Genomic DNA, 19,180 nt, shown 5'->3' with positions numbered 1-19,180 from the left:
CGAAATAACGGGTGACCCCCCCAAGGGACCCCTCCCCTCCCCGGGAGCCCACCCAGCCCCCCCCAGGGCACCCCCCAATTTCGGGGCTCACCCACAGGACACGGGGACACCGAGCAGCCACCTCCATCACTTTATTGTGGGGGGACCCGCGGGATGGAACCTCTGTCCCCCCCAAAACATCACAGGGCCACATCACCCCCCCAGGGCACGGCAGAGACCCCCGGAATTTGGGGATTCCCCCCCCTCCAGCCTCCCCACGGACACGGGAGGGTCTGCAGCTCCATCCTGGGGCTCCAGGGGTTCCTGCGGCTCCGGGGATCAGCAGAGCTGCAGCTGCAGCTCCTCCTGGCACTGCAGCAGCACTGCAGCCCCCCAGGTCCCACGCTGAGGGTCCCCCCGGTGTGGGGACCCCGGTGCTGCCGGGCTCAGCCCACGGCCCCCGGCTCCAGGCTCCCGTTGGCCGCCGCTCCCCGGGCCGGGCTGGACGAGGCCGATTCCGGTGGCTGCTGCTGCTCCTCCCGGGGCTGGAACGGGAGGGGACACTGCTGGGACAGCACAGGGACCGGGCACGGGGTGCTGGGACAGCACAGGGACCCAGCACGGGGTGTGCTGGCAGGGCTGGGACAGCACAGGGACCGGGCACGGGATGGTGGCACTGCTGGGACAGCACAGGGACCCAGCACGGGGTGGTGGCACTGCGGGGACAGCACAGGGACCCAGCACGGGGTGTGGTGGCACTGCTGGGACAGCACAGGGACCCAGCACGGGGTGGTGGCAGTGCTGTGACACTGTCACTCCCACACGAATTGGTCGCTCCACGGGGTGGGAGCACCAACAGACCGGGAGGTTTTTCCTCTGGGCTCCTGCTTGAAACCAACAGCTACAGCAAAAACTGGGGGTCTTCAGTCAGAGCCCGGGATGTGGCTCCCACCCCCGCCCCAAAACTTGGCCTTCACCCCAGGACAGTGGGTGACATCACGGGTCCCTGTGGGGACACCCCAAAGAAGCCCCAGGCTCCAGAAAGGATGACAGGAACAAATTTCAGTTATCCCAGTGAAAATTAGGACTCCCAAGAAGAAAGGAGAACCCCTGGGCTGGGAAATAACTCCCCTAAAAAAACCCCAGCTGGGATTAAGAGGTTCCAACAGCAGGCAACCCCCTTGGCCAGACAGCCCCAGACATTCCCAGGACAAGGGTGGCACTGAGCCACCCACAGAGCCACCGCGGGGCTCTGGCTGCCACCACCACCCTGGCACTCCTAATGCCATCCAGACCTTGGGCACACCCAGGCTCTGGGGCTGCTGTGTGGGAGGAAGAGGAGGGGGGGTTCCTGCTGGGAAAATCCCACCCTGGGGAGGGGGGGTCAATCCCAGCCGGCCGTACCTGGGCAGGACCCTCGGCTGGAGGGACCAGGGGGGTGGAGGAGCTGCCCCTGTCGGGCTCCTCCAGGGCCAGGATGTCGATGGGAGCCTCGGCCATGTCCCTCAGGGCCGGATCGAGGCTCACAGAAGGGTCAAAGAGCAGAGGGGATGGGGGGCACTGCATCCCGTCACCCACCACGTCCAGGTCCTGGCAGGGAGAAGAGCAGGACTCGTCAGGAGGGGGCTGAGGAGGCTCCAGTGCTCTGCAGCAGCAGGAAAGGGAGGAGGAGGAGTGGGCACCATGCCAGGGGGGGGCCCCGGCCAGCAACACACCACAGGAACCCCCTCTTCCTCCTCCTCCTCCTCCTGCTGGAATGCCATGATCCCGGCTGGCACTGCTGAGGATAAGGTGTGGGACACACCACCAGGAGCCCAGTGTGACATTTTGTCCCCAAAGTGTCCCTCCAGCACCTGGAATGGCTTTGACAGGGTCCAATCACACCCCCAGAGCAGTCCCAGCTTTCCAGGATGTCACACACATTCCACGGGACCCCCAGAGCAGCTCCAGGATGTCACACACCCTCCAGGGGACCCTCAAAGTAATCCCTGCTCTCCAGGATGTCACTCACACTCTGGGGACCCCCAGAGCAGTCACACACACTCCAGGGGACACCTGGACATCCCCACCCTCTCCCAGGATGTCACACACATTCCTGGGGACCCCCAGAGCAGTGCTAGGATGTCACACACCCATTCCAGGGGACCCCCAGGGCAATCCCTGCTCTTCAGGATGTCACACCCCCATTCCAGGGGACACCTGGACATCCCCAGCCTCTCCCAGGGTGTCACACCTCCTCTGTTTGCCCTGACAGCACAGATGGGGATGGACAGGCTCGGAGCCTCCTCCATCTGCCCTCCCTGACAAGGGGAGAGCTGGGATTCGGGACAGCCTGGGATCCAGGAGAGGCTGGGATTTGTTTTGGCTCCAGAGGGGGTTTGACACGAGGCTGAGATTCCTGTGACTCACGAGTGGCACTTCCCCAGCCTGGCACAACGTGAGACACAACACAGATGCCCTCAGCAGCTTCCATGAACCCAGAGCGCTCCAGAGGGAGCTCAGAACCCTCTCAAAGGACAGGATGAGGGAAAACAGTCCTGGTTTTCCCTTTCTAACCCAAAAAAATCCCTCCTGTTTGCACAGAAAGGGGCTGGGATCTGATGTGAGCCCTCCCCCAGCCTGACCCTGCTTGCTCTCCCAGCTCCTGCTGCTGGAATCAAACTCCAAAGGAGATCCATCCAAGCTCTGCCTCCAAGAGCAGAGCTCAGCAACCTCGGGGCACCCAAACCCTGAGGGGACACCTCGCTCACAGGAGCAGCTCCCATGGATCTGCTGCTCTGCTTTTGCCTCGATTCCTGAGGCTCTGAGCTGGGTTGGTTTAAATGCACGATGCCACAATAATCTGGGGATTAAAATCTTCATGTTTTCCTCTTGCCAGAGAAAATGGGGGTGGGGGGATGGGGGGAAATCCTCTTTTTAAGAGGCCCCTACTCTTTGAGAGCACAGCCATTCCAAAGGAGCAGCCACCAGTCCTGGAATACCTCCCAAAACTTCCACATTCCTGCATTTTTAGACTCCCAGGATGCTCTGGATTGGTTGGGAATGTCAACATCATCCAGTTCCACCCCTGCCATGGGCAGGGACACCTTCCACTATCTCAGGTTGCTCCAAGTCTTGTCCAGCCTGGCCTTGGACACTTCCAGGGATCCAGAGGCAACCCCAGTTTCTTTGGGCACCCTGTGCCAGGGCCTCCTCACCCTCACAGCAATTCCTTCCCAATATCCCACCTATCCCTGCTCTCTGGCACTGGAAGCCATTCCCCCTGGTCTTGGCACTCCATCCTTTGTCCCAAGTCCCTCTCCAGCTCTCTGCAGGCTCTAAAATGTCCCTGGAGCCTTCTCCTCTCCAGGCTGGGCACCCCCACCCTGCTCCAGAGCTGTGCCAGCCCTTGGCCTCACTCCAGCAGCTCCTCCCGTGCTGAGGACGTGCAGCATGCCAGGTGGGCACTCAGGTGGGCACAGGGGCAGCTTTGCCACTTACATCACTGAACTCCAGGGGCAAACTCTCGGTGGGCTGGAGCTCGGCCGCGCTCAGGTACAGCTCGGTGGGAGCAGCCCCCAGCTCCTGGGGCACTGCCAGGACCTGCTCTGGCACGTACATCTGGGGGGGCAGCCGCAGGTGCAGGGGGCAGCAGGGCTCCTCAGACAGGCTCACGGGCACGGGCTTGTTGCAGGGAACTTCCTCAGAGCCCTGGCAAGGCTTGAAAAGGGTCTGGTTTGTATCCTGGCAGATATCTGGGAAGAGGAGGTCAAGGAAAGCAGCAGGGGAGCAGGCAGAGACACATCCAGAGGGAAAGAAATGCTGAGAAATACTCCAAATTTCCCCACAAATGGTGTTAAAACTCACCCCCATTTCTCATAGATCAGGAATCCAGAGGCCAGAGCTGCACCCCAACGGCCCAGGGATGTGGGTGACATCATTTCCATGATGGAAAACTGGGACAAGAGCCACAGCCCCCCCTGTGGGGGCTGGATCCCTGGAAACCCCTCACAGATTCTCAGCTGGATGCCACAAAAGCACAGGATTAACTTTTGTTTGCAGACATCCATGGAAAATGATCAGCTCCAGCCCCACGGGCAGGGAGATCCCAGCACACACAATGCCTCTGCCACAGCCAGGAGTTCACTTATGGTATTTCTATCTTCCCACTGCATTTTCCTTCCCAGTGGAAAACCTGTTCCTGCCAGAGGTGTAAATGGGATTTCCTGCCTTTAATCCCAAACAGAAACTCTGCTTCAATTGCATCACACTTGCAGAGTGATCCAGAGGAGCTACAGATCAAAACCCAGCCTGCTCTGAACCCAGGACCTTCCAACCCTTTCCTCCTCCTCCCACACCCATCCTCTTCTTCCAAGCCCTATTCTGATCCCATCCTCCTTTTCTGACCCTACTCCTCCTTTTCCTCTTTCAATCTCTTTCTCTTCTTCCCACCCCTTCCTCTTTTTCAACCCCCATTCACTTCTTTCAACCTTTTCTTCCCATCCCTTCCTCTTCTTCCGTCCCTCTTCCTCCTCTTCTGATCCCCATCCTTTTCTTCCAACCCTTTCCTCTTCCTCCTCCCACCTTTCTCCTCTTCCATCCCCTCCCAACCAGGATCATCCCAACTGCAATTTCCTCACACACACCAGTGTGGGAAGGGGGAAAAAAATCCCAAACCCAGATAAAACTGGGAGAAGACACAAAATTTAAGCCAGTTTCTTAAGCTGGCTAAGGTTTGAGGTTCACCCCTCCCTCCTCTCCTCCCTGCTCCAAGGATTTTTCAGGAATCCACTTCCTGGCAGGCCACGGGGAGCCAAAATCTGGGCTGGCAGCAATGTCAGAGCCCAGCCCAACAGAGAAGGACCTGGGACACCCAAGGGAAGATGTGGTGAGGGAAAAGGAGGTGGGGAATTCAGATTTTCATCTCCTGGAGCAACTCCCAGCTCCAGCACTGACTTTACTGGTAGCCAAAAGCACAGATTGCCAAGAGGACAAAAATCCCAGGCTCCATCTGGAGCCTCCCAGCCTTCCCCCATCCCTTTAGTGCCCTGTCACAAACAATCCAGCTCCTGGAAGCAAACAGAGCCCAAGAGCCTCCCGAAAAGCCACAGATGTTATCAGATGTTATCAGCTGCCCCAGGAAAAGCTTGTTTGTGTCACTGAGAGTCAGCTGGGAGCTCCCGCCAGACCCAGCTCTTCCCTCCCTCCCGGGAGCACCAGCTGCCAACAGCAGCTTCTCTGGCTGTTTTATGGGATTTCTCCTGTCTTTATTTTGAGGTCTGTGGTGGTTAGAGAGAAACAAAGGCAGCTTCCAGCTCCTGCTCCCTGCACAGGCCTGGGGGAGTATGAGAACTCCAGGGAGAAAGCAAACCCAAGGGCTCTCAAAAATCCAGAATCTCACAGGAAATCTGAAAACTCCTCAAGACCCAAGAGCTCCCAAAAACTCACGAGCTCCTGCAGACCCAGGAGCTCCCACAAACCCAGGAGTTCCCACAAACCCAGGAGTTCCTCCTCACCCAGCCCTGGGACTCAGTGCCAGAATTTGTCCTTACTCACCCCACTGCTCCCTCCTGCAGCTCCAGCCTGATCCAAACCTGGACACATCCTCCCACTCCCACGGAGTGGATGGAGAAAATGCACCCAGGGCAATGCTGGACCCCATATTGGGGTCATCCCTGAGCTGGGGAATCCTTGATCCCATATTTGGGGTCATCCCTAAATTGGGGAATCCTTAATCCCATACTGGGGGTCACCCCTGAGTTGGGGGATCCTTGATCCCATATCTGGGGGTCACCCCTGAGGTGGGGGATCCTTGATCCTGTACTGGGGGATCCTTGATCCCATAATGAGCATCATCCCTGAGCTGGAGGATCCTTGACTCCATACTGGGGGATCCCTGATCCCATACTGGGGGTCATCCCTGAGCTGGGGGACCCCAGTGGAACTTTCAGAGCCAGCTCTCCAATAGCTGAGGCAAATTTGGGAGGTGGAACAGCTCAAGGCTGTTCACACACACACACGAGAACCTTTGGAAAGGTCACAGAGACAGAGCTGGGCCACAGCAGTTCCAAAGAGACTCAAATTACGCCCCCAGATCCTCCCAAAAATCCCCAAGGCCCTGCTCTGGTGTGTCCTCAGGTGGGGGGTAGGCTCTGCTCCCAAGGAACAAGGGACAGGACAAGAGGGAAGAGCCTCAAGCTGTGCCAGGGGAGGTTCAGGAATTTCTGAAATCGTAATTTCTGAATTTTTTCCATGGAAGGGCTGCTCAAGGAGGATCCCCATCCCTGGAGGGGATCCATGCACATCCCTCCCAGCTCAGGCCTGCCTGGGTTCTCTGTTCCCAAGTGAAATGCCCACTGCGTTTGGATGCTCTGGAGCCAGGAGGCCACACCAGGAGCACTCCTGGGACCAGCCCTTTGTTGCTCCCACACGAATTGGCTGTTCCACGGCATGGGAGCACCAACAGACAGGGAGACATTTCCTCTGGGCTCCTGCTTGAAACCAACGGCTACAGCAAACCGAGGGCCTTGATTCAGGGCCAGAGAGGCAGAAAGGAGGCACAGCCACGGGGCAAACTGCTGGCCAGCACTCAGGAGGAGGGTGGATCAAAGGATACGTGTGAGGCAGTGCCGGGTCATGGGCAGGGACGGGTTGGAGCACCGGACGTCGTCGACAAAGGCCAAGCAGCGCTGGCTGGAGCGGGTGGTGTGAGCCTGAAATCGTGGAATTCGGGTTGGGAGAGACCTTAAAGCTCCTGTTCCCACAGGCAAGGACACCTTCCACTGTCCCAGGCTGCTCTAAGCCATATCCAAGCTGGTCTTGGGCACTTCCAGGGATGGGGCAGCCACAGCTGCTCTGGGAAATCCATTCCAGGGCCTCCCCACCCTCACAGGGAGGAATTTGTTCCCAATATCCCATCTAAACCTCTCATCTCTTAGTTTAAAACCATTTCCTCTTGTCCTGTCACTGCCTATTTATAACTCCATCTCCCTCTTTTTATTAAGCCTCTTCTAGGCACTGGAATGGACTCACTCAGACCCAGGGCTCCCAAAAATCCTCAAGCCTCCAAATGCCCTGAGCCCTCCTTTCTCCAGGATGAGCCTCCCCAGCTTCCTCATCTCCTCAGTTTTCCAGAACCTTCTTGTGCTCCTGTCCCTTTGCCAGCTCCATTCCCTTCTCCAGACCTGACCCTCAAAGTCTTTCTTGCTGCCAGGAGCCCAAAACTGACCCCAGCATTCAAGGTGTGGACACCAAGAGCTCGCACAGACGCGAGAGCTCTTGCACACAGGAGCTCCCAGATCCAGAACCTCCCACAAACCTCAACAAACCCAGGAGCTTCTCCAAACCCAGGAGGGTGCAGCTAGGGCTGTCCTTGCAGGAAGGACAGGAGCTCCCACAGACCTGAGAGCTCTTGCAGACAGGGGAGCTCTCACAATTCAGAAGCTCCCACAAACCTCAACAACCCCATGAGCTTCTCCAAACCCAGCAGAGTGGCAGCTAGGACTGCCTTGCAGGAAGGACAGGAGCTCCCAGACCTGAGAGCTCTTGCACACACAGGAGCTCCCACAGATCCAGAAACTCCCACAACAACCCCAAGAGCTCCTCCAAACCCAGCAGGGTGGCAGCCCTGCAGGACGGGTGTTACATGAAGCAATCTTCCAGGGCCTGGGGTCACTCCCAGCACGACAGGAGAGGAGAGACCCATCCAGATGTCCCCACGGACCTGCTGGGCTGCTCCATCAGTGGCCAGGACCCTGCGCTCGCGGAGCTGCCGGTGCAGCAGAGCCTCCACGCCGTAGCGCTGCCGGTAGCGCCGCAGGCACTTCAGCCTCTTCAGGTTCTCCCTCTCCTTGGCCATCAGCCCCTCTGGCCCTGTCAGGAGGCTGCTCCCTGCAGGAATAAAGGAAGAGTCAGGAATCTGTGTGGTTTTTTAAGCAGATCAGCCGTGGAGGGCTTTGAGGGCTCCATCCACAGCAGCGGCAGAAGCGCAGCTTTGGGTGACGCCTGCTGGTGCAGGTTCCATCCCAAAATTTATCCTGAGCTCTCCTCAAGCACCAGGAATGCTTGGGCCCACGGAGTATTTTTAAAACCTGCTTTAAAAATAATCCAGCCACTCCCGTGCATTGTGATTTCAGCAGCAGAATAGAAACTTGTCGAATTCCAGGTCACTCCTGTGCGAGTTCTGGAAGCTTCCCGCCAGCATTCCTGGTGTAATTACAGGGCAGCGCTCAGGATCTGCTTTTCACGCGAGAGCTCTTGCACACACAGGAGCTCCCAGATCCAGAACCTCCCACAAACCTCAACAACCCCATGAGCTTCTCCAAACCCAGGAGGGTGCAGCTAGGGCTGTCCTTGCAGGAAGGACAGGAGCTCCCACAGACCTGAGAGCTCTTGCAGACAGGGGAGCTCTCACAATTCAGAAGCTCCCACAAACCTCAACAACCCCAAGAGCTCCTCCAAACCCAGCAGTGGCAGCTAGGGCTGCCTTGCAGGAAGGACAGGAGCTCCCAGACCTGAGAGCTCTTGCACACACAGGAGCTCCCACAGATCCAGAAACTCCCACAACAACCCCAAGAGCTCCTCCAAACCCAGCAGGGTGGCAGCCCTGCAGGACAGGTGTTACACGAGGCAATCTTCCAGGGCCTGGGGTCACTCCCAGCACGACAGGAGAGGAGAGACCCATCCAGATGTCCCCACGGACCTGCTGGGCTGCTCCATCAGTGGCCAGGACCCTGCGCTCGCGGAGCTGCCGGTGCAGCAGAGCCTCCACGCCGTAGCGCTGCCGGTAGCGCCGCAGGCACTTCAGCCTCTTCAGGTTCTCCCTCTCCTTGGCCATCAGCCCCTCTGGCCCTGTCAGGAGGCTGCTCCCTGCAGGAATAAAGGAAGAGTCAGGAATCTGTGTGGTTTTTTAAGCAGATCAGCCGTGGAGGGCTTTGAGGGCTCCATCCACAGCAGCGGCAGAAGCGCAGCTTTGGGTGACGCCTGCTGGTGCAGGTTCCATCCCAAAATTTATCCTGAGCTCTCCTCAAGCACCAGGAATGCTTGGGCCCACGGAGTATTTTTAAAACCTGCTTTAAAAATAATCCAGCCACTCCCGTGCATTGTGATTTCAGCAGCAGAATAGAAACTTGTCGAATTCCAGGTCACTCCTGTGCGAGTTCTGGAAGCTTCCCGCCAGCATTCCTGGTGTAATTACAGGGCAGCGCTCAGGATCTGCTTTTCTCTGCCTCGTTTGCTAAAAAGAGTTCTGCAAAATTGGTATGTACCAAACTCCTGGTTATTTTTACTTGAGCCTGAGCTGAATTATGGCGTTTTCCAGGATGAGCTATTAAAGGATGATGCTGGAAAAAGAGTCCTGTGCTCTGCAATACTTGGGATCAGTTACACAACTCGGTTTTGCCTCTGTTGAACTGGGAATTCCTGATTCCAAGAGCACGCTCTGCACAGAGAGAATGCCAGCAGAGGCAGAGGGAAAGCTGCTAAAGAGGAATATGCCAGTACAGCAGCACTGGTGTTACTGGAACCAGCTCCTGTCCACACACCAAGGGCCTTATGAACGAATATTTTTTGTTCGTAAAAGGAAAAAACAGGAAATCCCAGTACAAAATAAGCACTTTTGTCTCAGAATTAACATTATAGCTCATTTCCTGCCAAGGCTGCAAGCTCTGAAGAGCAAAGAAATGCACAAGCTTTGGAACTGCAGTGATAGGGATCTCTGGGCACAGGACCAGCACAGAATCATGGAATCACTCAGGCTGGAAGAGCTCTCCAGGATCAGAGTCCAACCTGTGACTGATCCCCACCTTGCCAACCACACCAGAGCACTGAGTGCAACGTCCAGTTGTTCCCTGAACCTCTGGGGACAGAGACTCCACCACCTCCCTGGGCAGTTCCAATACCTGTGCACCTTTTCCATACAGAAATCCTCTTGATGCCCACCCCAAACCTCCCCTGGCACAGTTTGAAGCCATTTCCTCCTGTCTCATTGTTCCGTGGGAGCAGATCCTGAACCCCACATGGCTGAACTCTCCTGTCAGGGAGTTACAGAGTGAGACGGTCCCACCTGAGCTCTCTTTTCTCCAGGATCAGCCCATCCCCAGCACCCTCAGCTCTCCAGACCGTTCTCCTTGTGCTCCATCCCCTCAATAAACACTGAGTGTGGAACCCTGCCGTGAAATCTGCCTCTAGCCAGGCCCAAACCCTCCTTTTTTAGCAGATTTCTGTGCACACCCTCAGGCAGGAGGCCTGGGCTCACCGATGGCCTCGTGCTCTGCCTTCCTGCTGTGCAGGAAGCGGCGTTTCTTCTCCTTCAGCAGGTGCTGGAGCCGCTTGAACTGGTCGATGTAGAGGGACTGGAGGCGGATCAGCTTCTCCCTCATGATCAGAGCCACCTCCTCGGCCGTGTACACCCCAGCATGCCTGCAAAACCCAGGGAACAGGGGCTGTTTGGGGGGTCCCTGGAGACTGACCCCCCCAAAAGGGTCTGGGGATCCTGTGGGGTTTTTCTGCTGAAGAATCTGAGGGTCTTTCAGGGATGAACCCCCAAAGGGTGTGAGGGTCTCTTGGGGATGATCTTTGAAGGGTGTGGGGATTCCATGGGTTTTTTCTGCTGGGGGTCCCTCAGGGATGAACCCCCAAAGGGTGTGGGGGTCCCTCAGGGTTGATCCCTGAAGGGTCTGGGGATCCCATGGGTTTTTTCTGCTCAAGAGTCTGGGGGTCCCTCAGGGATGAGCCCCCTAAGGGTGTGGGGGCCCTTCAGGGTTGATCCCTGAAGGGTCTGGGGATCCCAGATCCCTATGGGTTTTTTCCCATGGGTTTTTTCTGCTGAAGAGTCTGGGGGTTCCTCAGGGATGAACCCACAAAGGTTGTGGGGGATCCTCAGGGCTGTACTCCAAAAGGGTGTGGGGGTTTCTCAAGGCTGAACCCCCAAAGGTGTGGGGATCCCTCAGGGTTGATTCCCCTCGGGGTGTGGGGGTCCTTTGGGGTTGTTGCCACAAAGGGTGTGGAGGTCCTTCAGGGCTAAACCCCAAATGACATGGAGGGGTCCCATGGGGCTGTTCTCCTGAAGGGTGTGGGGGTCTCTCAAGGCTGAACCCTCAAATGATTTGGGAGACCCTCAAGGCTTGATTCCATGAATCTGTGGGGTAATCTCATTATTATTATTATTGTTGTTGTTGTTGTTATTTGTGGGGGTCCCTCTGAGCTGTTCCCCCTCACAAACAACACAGATGTTATTGAGAACACTCTGGGTTACACCATCAACAAGTGATGAGCTGAAATTCTCAATTTCAGCCTTTTTTAAGAGACAGGATCACCCAGAGAAGCTGCTGAGAGATCCACTCCACTCTGGAAGAGAATGAGCAGCAAGTGCTGCCCAGAAAACCCCAGCTCCAGGACCTGAGTGTATCCACAGCCAAAAAAACACCTGACAAATCTACAAAAAACCACTGATATTGTCACATTTTTAACACAACCACTGTCCCTGGAGCCACAGTGAGCCCAGAACATGGAACATGTGTGTAGCAGGCAGCAGCCACCATGGAATCCCAGGGGTTGATTGAGTCCAGCCTGTGACTGACCCCCTCAGAGCCCTGAGTGCCACATCTGGTCACTCCTTGGACCTCCAGGGATGGGACTCCACCTCCTTCCTGGGCAGTTCCAATGCCTGCTAAGTCTTTCCATGAAGAAATTCCTCCTGACGTCCAACCTGAACCTCACCTGGCACAGACTGAGGCTGTTTCCCCTTGTCCTGTCCCTTTTCATGGGAGCAAAGGCTGACCCCAGCATGGCTGCAGCCTCCTGTCAGGGAGTTGTGGAGAGCCAGAATGCCCCACCATGAGCCTTTTTTCCAGGCTGAGCCTCCCAAAATGTAAATTTGTCTCATGGGAGCAGAGCCTGACCCCAGCATGGCTGCAGCCTCCTGTCAGGGAGCTGTGGAGAGCCAGAATGCCCCACCATGATCCTTTTCTCCAGGCTCAGCCCCCCAAAATACAAATTTGTCTCATGGGAGCAGAGCCTGAACCCAGTGTGTCTGCAGCCTCCTGTCAGGGAGTTGTGGAGAGCCAGAACATCCCCCCTGAGCCTTTTTTCCAAGCTGAGCCCACCCCAAAATATAAATTTGTCTCATGGGAGCAGAGCCTGACCCCCACTGGCTGCAGCCTCTTGTCACTGTAGAGCCAGAATGCCCCACCATGAGCCTTTTCTCCACTCTGAGCCACCCCAAAATGTACATTTGTCTCATGGGAGCAGAGCCTGACCCCAGCATGGCTGCAGCCTCCTGTCAGGGAGCTGTGGAAAGCCAGAATCTCCCCCCTGAGCCTTTTTTCCAAGCTGAGCCCACCCCAAAATATAAATTTGTCTCATGGGAGCAGAGCCTGACCCCCACTGGCTGCAGCCTCCTGTCACTGTAGAGCCAGAATGTCCCCCATGAGCCTTTTTTCCAGGCTGAGCCCCCCCCCCCCATGAGCCTTTTTTCCAGGCTGAGCCCTGGAAAATGTAAATTTAACTACTCCCCCAACCTACTTGAGGGGATCCTCCTGGTCGCTGTCGATGCTGTCGGCGTCACTGTCAGGGTCCCCACGCCAGGTCTGCTCCACGGTGACAGGGTCCTGCTCGCAGTCACTCCAGCTGTCCTCGTCTGCAAGACACAGCAGCACAGTCACAGGACACTGTGCCACGTCCCACGATGGCCAGGGACACCCTGGAGCTCGGCCCCGGGCTGGACAGACAGAAAAACTTTGTAGATAAGGAACAATAAACACAACTGAAAACCAAAAGCAAGAGTCCAGACTCCTTCTTCAAAACTTGGCCTGCCCAGAACCACCTTTTCCCGTGCTGGGGCAGAGACAAGTGACAGCCAACCCCAACACCCGTGGAGCTGAGCAGGCTCTGCATCATGCCAAGAGGGAATTTTCCACCTCAAAACTCTGAGTGAGGGACATGGAGCAGGAAATAATGGGAAACCTCGCAGTTTGGAACAGCCAGAACTACCAAAACACACTAGGAATGATGCTCCAGCCCTCCCAGGAACCAGGGAATTCCAGTGGTATTGTTTCCATGCTAAACCTGCAGGATTTGGGTCTGGCAGCACGAGACACACCAGGCTTAACAAAACCCCAGCTTTTACTCCCAGACCACGGGGTCTTTTTCTCACTGGACTGAAGAAGGGATATTGCTGACTTTCCCCCACATGAACAGAGCAGCCTGGCACTGCCTGTGAGTTTTGATGCCTCAGAGTGGCTGCCTAGAACAGAGGCTAAACAGTATTAAGAGAATAAAGTGGGTATTTATTAAAGGCCTTCAACAGATACATCTTGGGCACTGAAAAGCCTCCCAGAGGCTACACCCAAGATGGATGATGGTCATGAGTTTTTCAGACAGATGTAAGTTTCGTCCATTTATATATCAGGGGTTAATCCTCCAATTACCTTCAGATAATGAACTCATTCATTACCTTCATTACCTTCAGGTAACAAAGTCATATTCCCCCAGTTTGCACCCCCTCAATTCATTTTTGTTTATACATTTCAGGGCCTGAAGCTGTAGGGTGTCCTTGGATCTCAGGCCCAGAGTGTGGCTGCTGAAAGTCTGGTCAGAGAAAGAGCCAGATAAACTTTCCCAGGCATTGCCCTAGGAAATTTTGGGAAAGCTGAGAGAAAGAATTCGAACAATTTTTGCAATTGGTGTTTTGAATATGTTGCTTACTTGAAAGAGGTGCAAGAAGGGTGGTGTGTCTAATTAGCCAAAGGTGTGAGGGATATTGATTGAGGCCAATTGGGTCCACCTATATTGTAACTGTCTATAAAAGTTGTGGTTTTTAATAAACTCAGCTTTTTCCACCATGAAGAAAATGGAGTCCTGCAGGATTTATTCCAATACCAGAGGAATTGTTCTGTCTGAACAAAAAGTGAAGACAGCAGCTAACACTTTATATGGATTTTAGAGTTATGCACTAATGCTGTACAGGATTTTGTGGAATCCCAGGGCACTGGGAATTTTCTCTGTCTGCTCTGGGCTGCACTGACTTTGACCTGACTTTGACCCTCATTCATGGAGAAAGTTTCCTAGACTTCAAGATAGACTGGAACCCACAGAAGTGTTTAATAGGTTACAGAGAGTAGTGTAGGTATATCACTTGGTGAGAAATTTAGGGTTTGGGATTTTTACTACGTTGTGGATGGAAGAACGATGGAGGACACAGGTCATGGGTTTATTCTTCATGGGTTTGGGTGGCATTTTGTAATTGGGCACAAAAGTTCACACTGGGGGCTCTCTGGGATCAGTTATTGGGTTAAAAGGGAAAATAATCCAGGTGTCAGCTCTTAATTGGATAGTTTAGTCTTAACTTGTACCAAGAGATTGTTGGGCATTTTGTGCCTTCTCGTGACGAGCTGCAGAACTCACAGCAGTGAGACTGTTTTACTGATAAGAAATAACAAACCCTTGAGTCCAAACATCAACTACCATCTCAAGTGCCTTCACTCCAGACCCAGAACAATCGACCAGTGGTACCCCCACAGGATTTGAATAAAAGAAGAAGCTCAACCCTCAAGGCAGGGGCTCAGTGCTCACCCAGGATGCGGCTGGCCTCGCTGCGGCTGCTCTCGGCGCCCTGGCTGCCCAGCTCTGCCCGGGCATAGGAGCTCAGCTGGCACAGGAGGCTCTCACCCACGGGCCCGGGGTTGGATTTCTTCACCTGAGCCTGCAGCGCCAGCGCGTTGCGCCGGGCATGCTCCGCGCAGAACGAGGTGCTGCAGGACAAAGCAGGGCTCAGCATCATGGAGTCATTTGGGTAGGAAGATAAAAGATGATTTGAGCACCCCATCCCCAGCCTGGTCCTGCTTGGTAACCCAGTTCCTGCTGCTGGAATCCCTCCTCCATCAGCAAACTCTCTTCCACCAGGCAGCAAGTGACAGAACAAGGGGACACAGTCTCAAGCTATGTCAGGGAAGGTATAGGTTAGATATTAGGAAAAAAATTTTCACTGAAAGAATAATAAAGCACTGGAATTGTCTTCCCAGGGAGGTGGTGGAATCACCATCTCTGGAAGTGTTTAAAAAAAGACTGGACATGGCACTTGGTGCTATAGTCTAGTTGAGATGTTAGGGCATAGGTTGGACTTGATGATCTTAGAGGTCTCTTCCAACCTCATTATTCTGTGATTCTGTGAACTCCAAAGGAGATCCATTGTATCTGCAGGAATGATGTGTCTGACTCCATGTTCTCAGAAGGTTAATTTATTATTTTATAATACTTTATTATACTAAAAAATGCTACACTATACTAAAGAATACAGAAAGGATGCTTACAGAATGCCAAAAAGATAATAATGAAAACTCGTGACTCTTTCCAGCGTCCTGACACAGCTTGGCTGAAATTGGCCAAAGAGTCAAAACAATTCACACCAGAATCCAATCAAACAATCTCCAAACACATTTCACATGAGCAAAATACAGGAGAAGCAAATAAGTTAAGAATTGTTTTCTTTTTCTCTGAAGCTTCTCAGCTTTCTAGGAGAAAAATCCTGAGCAAAGGGATTTTTCCAGAGAATGTGAATGCCAGAGAGATCCAAGCTTTGCCTCCAAGAGCAGAGCTCAGCAGCCTCGGGGCACCCAAACACTGAGGGGACACCTCGCTCACAGGAGGGGCTCCCACGGATCTGCTGCTCTGCTCTTGCCTCAATGCATTCCTGAGGCTCTGAGCTGGGTTTAAATGCACAATACCACGATAATCTGGGGATTAAAATCTTCATGTTTTCCTCTTGCCAGAGAAAATGGGGGTGTGGGGGGAAAATCCTCTTTTCAAGAGGCCTCTAAAGGCATTTAAATGAGCACAGCCATTCCAAAGGAGCAGCCACCAACCCCTCAATACCTCCCAAACCTTCCACATTCCTGCATTTTCACAGACTCCCAGGATGCTCTGAATTGGTTGGGAATGTCAAGATCATCCAGTTCCACCCCTGCCATGGGCAGGAACACCTTCCACTATCCCAGGTGGCTCCAAGCCCTGTCCAACCTGGCCCTGGACACTTCCAGGGATCCAGGGGCAGCCACAGCTTCTCTGGGAATTCCATTCCAGGGCCTCACCATCCTCACAGGGACAAATTAGTTCCAAATATCTCATCCATCCCTGCCCTCTGGCAGTGGGAAGCCATTCCCTATTGTCCTGGCACTCCACCCCTTGAAAATAGTCTCTCTCCATTTTTCCTGCAGCTCCTTCAGGCACTTTAAGGCCACAATTAGGTCACCTCTGAGCTTCCCTTCTCCAGAACAATCCCAGTTCCCTCAGCCTTTCCTTCTAGGAGATCTGCTCCATCCCTGTGCTCATCTCTGGACTCACTCCAACTACTCCATGTTTCTCCTGAGCTGGGGCAGCTCTGGATGCAGATTTTCACCTGAGCAGGGCAGAAGGGCAGGGAACAAGCCCTGGCACTTGGAATCCCTCACAGGTCCAGCCTGGCAATGCTGAGAGCCCACCCAGCACTGTGGGAACATCACCTCTGGCTCCAGCAGCAGGGAGTAAAATGAGTTTTCAGTAATTAAGGCAGTGAGGTGGGTGAATTTTTGAGCTCTTCTGCTTCCAAATATTCTCACTGGACTCTGCCTTCCCTTCATTTTATGGCACAGGGTGGAGACATCCACTGTGCACATCCCAGCAAATCCTGGAAGCAATGCTCCTGATAAGGACTCTGTGCTCTGTCAGCCAAAATTGTTCCACCCCTTGAGCATTTTAAAGGCCTAAGGGAAGCAGCAGCACAACGAGGCCAAAGCTCCAGAGGGATGTGAGTGGCTGCTCTGGGGATTATCCCCTGGACAGGCAGGGATGTGCTGGGATGAGGGAGGGACTGCACTCACACATCCAGTGCAGGGCCTGGAGCACTGCAGCCACCTTCTGCTGGGTCAGGGCACAGCCCACAGTCCCCACATAACTCCATGGAGTCTTTCTCCAGCTTAAAAACATTTTGGAAAAAGGGAGATGTTTCTCAGAGGTAACCCAAATGCAGCAGCTGAAAGAGAAGAATCATGGAATATCCTGAAAGGGACCCACAAGGATCATCAAGTCCAACTCCTGGCCTTACACAGGACATTCCAAAATGCCATCGTGCTCCTGGGTGCATTATCCAAACACTCCCTGGGCTCTGGCAGGGTTGTGAATGTGACCACTGCCCTGAGGAGCTACTCAAGAGCTCAACTGGAGGAAGAAAAATATTTTTTTCCCCCAAAACCCAGCCTAAATCTCCCCAGACACAGCTCCAGCCCTTCCTTCAAAAGGGAAGACAACAAGAAAAACCTCCCCCAAACCCAGTCTAAATCTCCCCAGACACAGCTCCAGCCCTTCCTTCAAAAGGGAAGACAACAAGAAAAACCTCCCCCACTGCCTGTTTTAATTCCACAGAGTTTAAAACTGGAAAACCAGGAGGAAGAGCCACTCACCCATCCTTCTTCTCAGGCTTGGGAGCGGCGTTGGGACAACGCTTCCCGTTCTTCGTGGACACGTAGCTGCACTGCTTGAAGGGAGCATTCCTGTCCTCGAGGATGTGCTTGATGCAGAACTCCTGCCCCTCCAGGCGGGGCTGGGAGCAGGGCCGGGGGGCGAAGGAGCAGGCCAGGGGCTCCTGGGGCCGGGGCACCGGCGTGAGGCGGCCCCGGCTCGTGGGTAACACGTGAATGCGGATCCTGTTCATGCCCACGCTGGGAAGGGAGCAGAGCAAGGAAAGGGGGTGGAATAAAACGCTGATACAATGAAAAGTAGCAGTGAGAAAGGATTTGGATCAAAGTCTGAGCCCTTCAGCAGAAAGTGCTGCTCCTATTGAGGTAATTCCCAATAATGCTCGAGGGAGCTTTTAGTCCTGCAGAAATCTGGGGGGGAACTCTTCTCTCAGTGCACCCCCGGAGCATCTCCTTGGTGCTCCCAGTGCCCATGGCTGCCTCTGTCCCGATGGGTCCCGATGGATCCCGGTGACTCGTCCTGCCCTGCCGCCTGTGTCCGTGCACGCCCCCGAACCGGGGCATCCCCGCCGCCCATCCAGCCTCACCGAGGGCTGGTGCTCATCCCGGTCCATCCCCGCCTCTATCCCGGTACGTCCCGGTGCATGCCAGCCTCTTCCCCTGTGCCCATCCTGATCTATCCCGGTGTCTATCCCGGTGTATCCCAGTCCATCCCAGCCTCTCTCCCGGTGCCCATCCTGATCTATCCCGGTGTCTATCCCGGTATGTCCCGGTCCATCCCTGCCTCTCTCCCGGTGTCTATCCCGGCCCATCCCAGTCTCTCTCCCGGTATCCATCCTGATCTATTACGCTGTCTATCCCGGTATATCCCTGCCTCTCTCTCCCGCTGCCCATCCTGATCCATCCCGGTCTCTCTCTCGGTGCCCATCCTGATCCATCCCGGTGTCTATCCCGGTGCCCATCCTGATCCATCCCGGTCCACCCCAGACTCTCTCCCGATGCGCGTCCTGATCTATCCCAGTATATCCTGGTCTATCCCGTCTCTCTCCCGGTGCCCATCCTGATCTATCCCGGTGTCTATCCCGGTCTCTCTCCCGGTGCCCGTCCTGATCCATCCCGCTCTATCCCGTCTCTCTCCCGCTGCCCGTCCTGATCTATCCCGGTCTCTCTCCCGGTGCCCCTCCCGGTCTATCCCGGTCTCTCTCCCGGTGCCCCTCCCGGTCTATCCCGTCTCTCTCCCGGTGCCCCTCCCGGTCTATCCCGTCTCTCTCCCGGTGCCCGTCCCGGTCCCGCCGCTCTCCCGCCCGCGCACGTGCTCCGCCACGGCTCTCCCGCGCATGCGCCCTCCCGCCGCCCAGGCGCCGCCATTTTGTCCGCGGGCGGCGGGCGTGAGGGGCACCCCTGAGGGGCGTCCAGGAAGCGCTACCGGAGCGGAGAGCGAGAGGAGACCCGCCCCCGGGACAGTGCAGGACGGAGGAGCCCTGGAGAAGAGCTCGGGAGCCGCGCTGAGGGGCACACCGGGCCCCATTGTGAGCAAGAGGCGCCGCCGCCATCTTACCTCTCTGCCGCCGCGGCCTCCGCGCTGCCGCGCCGTGCGCCCGCCCCGCCTCCTCAGTGGCCCAACCGCTCGCCAATCAGCTGCGAGTAGGGGGGGCGTTCTCGCGCGTGATTGGCTCAGCTCGCAGTCACTCAACCGAAGGGCGACCATGCCTTTCTAGGGTCACGTGGGGGCGGCGCGGCGGGAACGCGACACGTGGGGGCGGCGGGAGCGGGGC

General features: G+C 55.4%; 1 protein-coding gene and 2 non-coding genes across 4 annotated transcripts; all 3 read right to left on the bottom strand.

Moving 5' to 3' along the window:
• Positions 1 to 115: 115 nt before the first annotated feature.
• KANSL2 (KAT8 regulatory NSL complex subunit 2) lies at positions 116 to 19,027 on the bottom strand. Of its 2 annotated transcripts, none has more exons than XM_039703252.1 (10): positions 18,964 to 19,027; positions 17,391 to 17,648; positions 14,530 to 14,708; positions 12,481 to 12,595; positions 10,214 to 10,377; positions 8,660 to 8,826; positions 6,575 to 6,671; positions 3,460 to 3,713; positions 1,384 to 1,569; positions 116 to 524 (listed from the first exon to the last, which is right to left on the bottom strand). In XM_039703252.1, the coding sequence occupies exons 2-10, from the start codon at positions 17,639 to 17,641 to the stop codon at positions 426 to 428; spliced, it is 1,512 nt and encodes a 503-aa protein (XP_039559186.1). In that variant the 5' UTR covers positions 17,642 to 17,648; positions 18,964 to 19,027; the 3' UTR covers positions 116 to 425. The 2 variants fall into 2 exon arrangements, with proteins under 2 accessions (XP_039559186.1, XP_039559187.1); XM_039703253.1 differs by lacking the exon at positions 18,964 to 19,027 and adding an exon at positions 18,832 to 18,853.
• LOC120499511 lies at positions 787 to 916 on the bottom strand. The gene has a single exon (XR_005626887.1). It is a non-coding gene; the product is annotated as a small nucleolar RNA SNORA2/SNORA34 family (small nucleolar RNA).
• Positions 6,373 to 6,500, bottom strand: LOC120499510. Its single transcript, XR_005626886.1, has one exon. It is a non-coding gene; the product is annotated as a small nucleolar RNA SNORA2/SNORA34 family (small nucleolar RNA).
• Positions 19,028 to 19,180: the final 153 nt, after the last annotated feature.

This window comes from Passer montanus, unplaced genomic scaffold (assembly GCF_014805655.1).
Source record: "Passer montanus isolate IOZ18808 unplaced genomic scaffold, ASM1480565v1 scaffold161, whole genome shotgun sequence".
Lineage (NCBI taxonomy): Eukaryota > Metazoa > Chordata > Aves > Passeriformes > Passeridae > Passer > Passer montanus.
The sequence above is the reverse complement of the archived record's forward strand: the minus strand, read 5'-3'. Positions and strand labels throughout refer to the sequence as shown.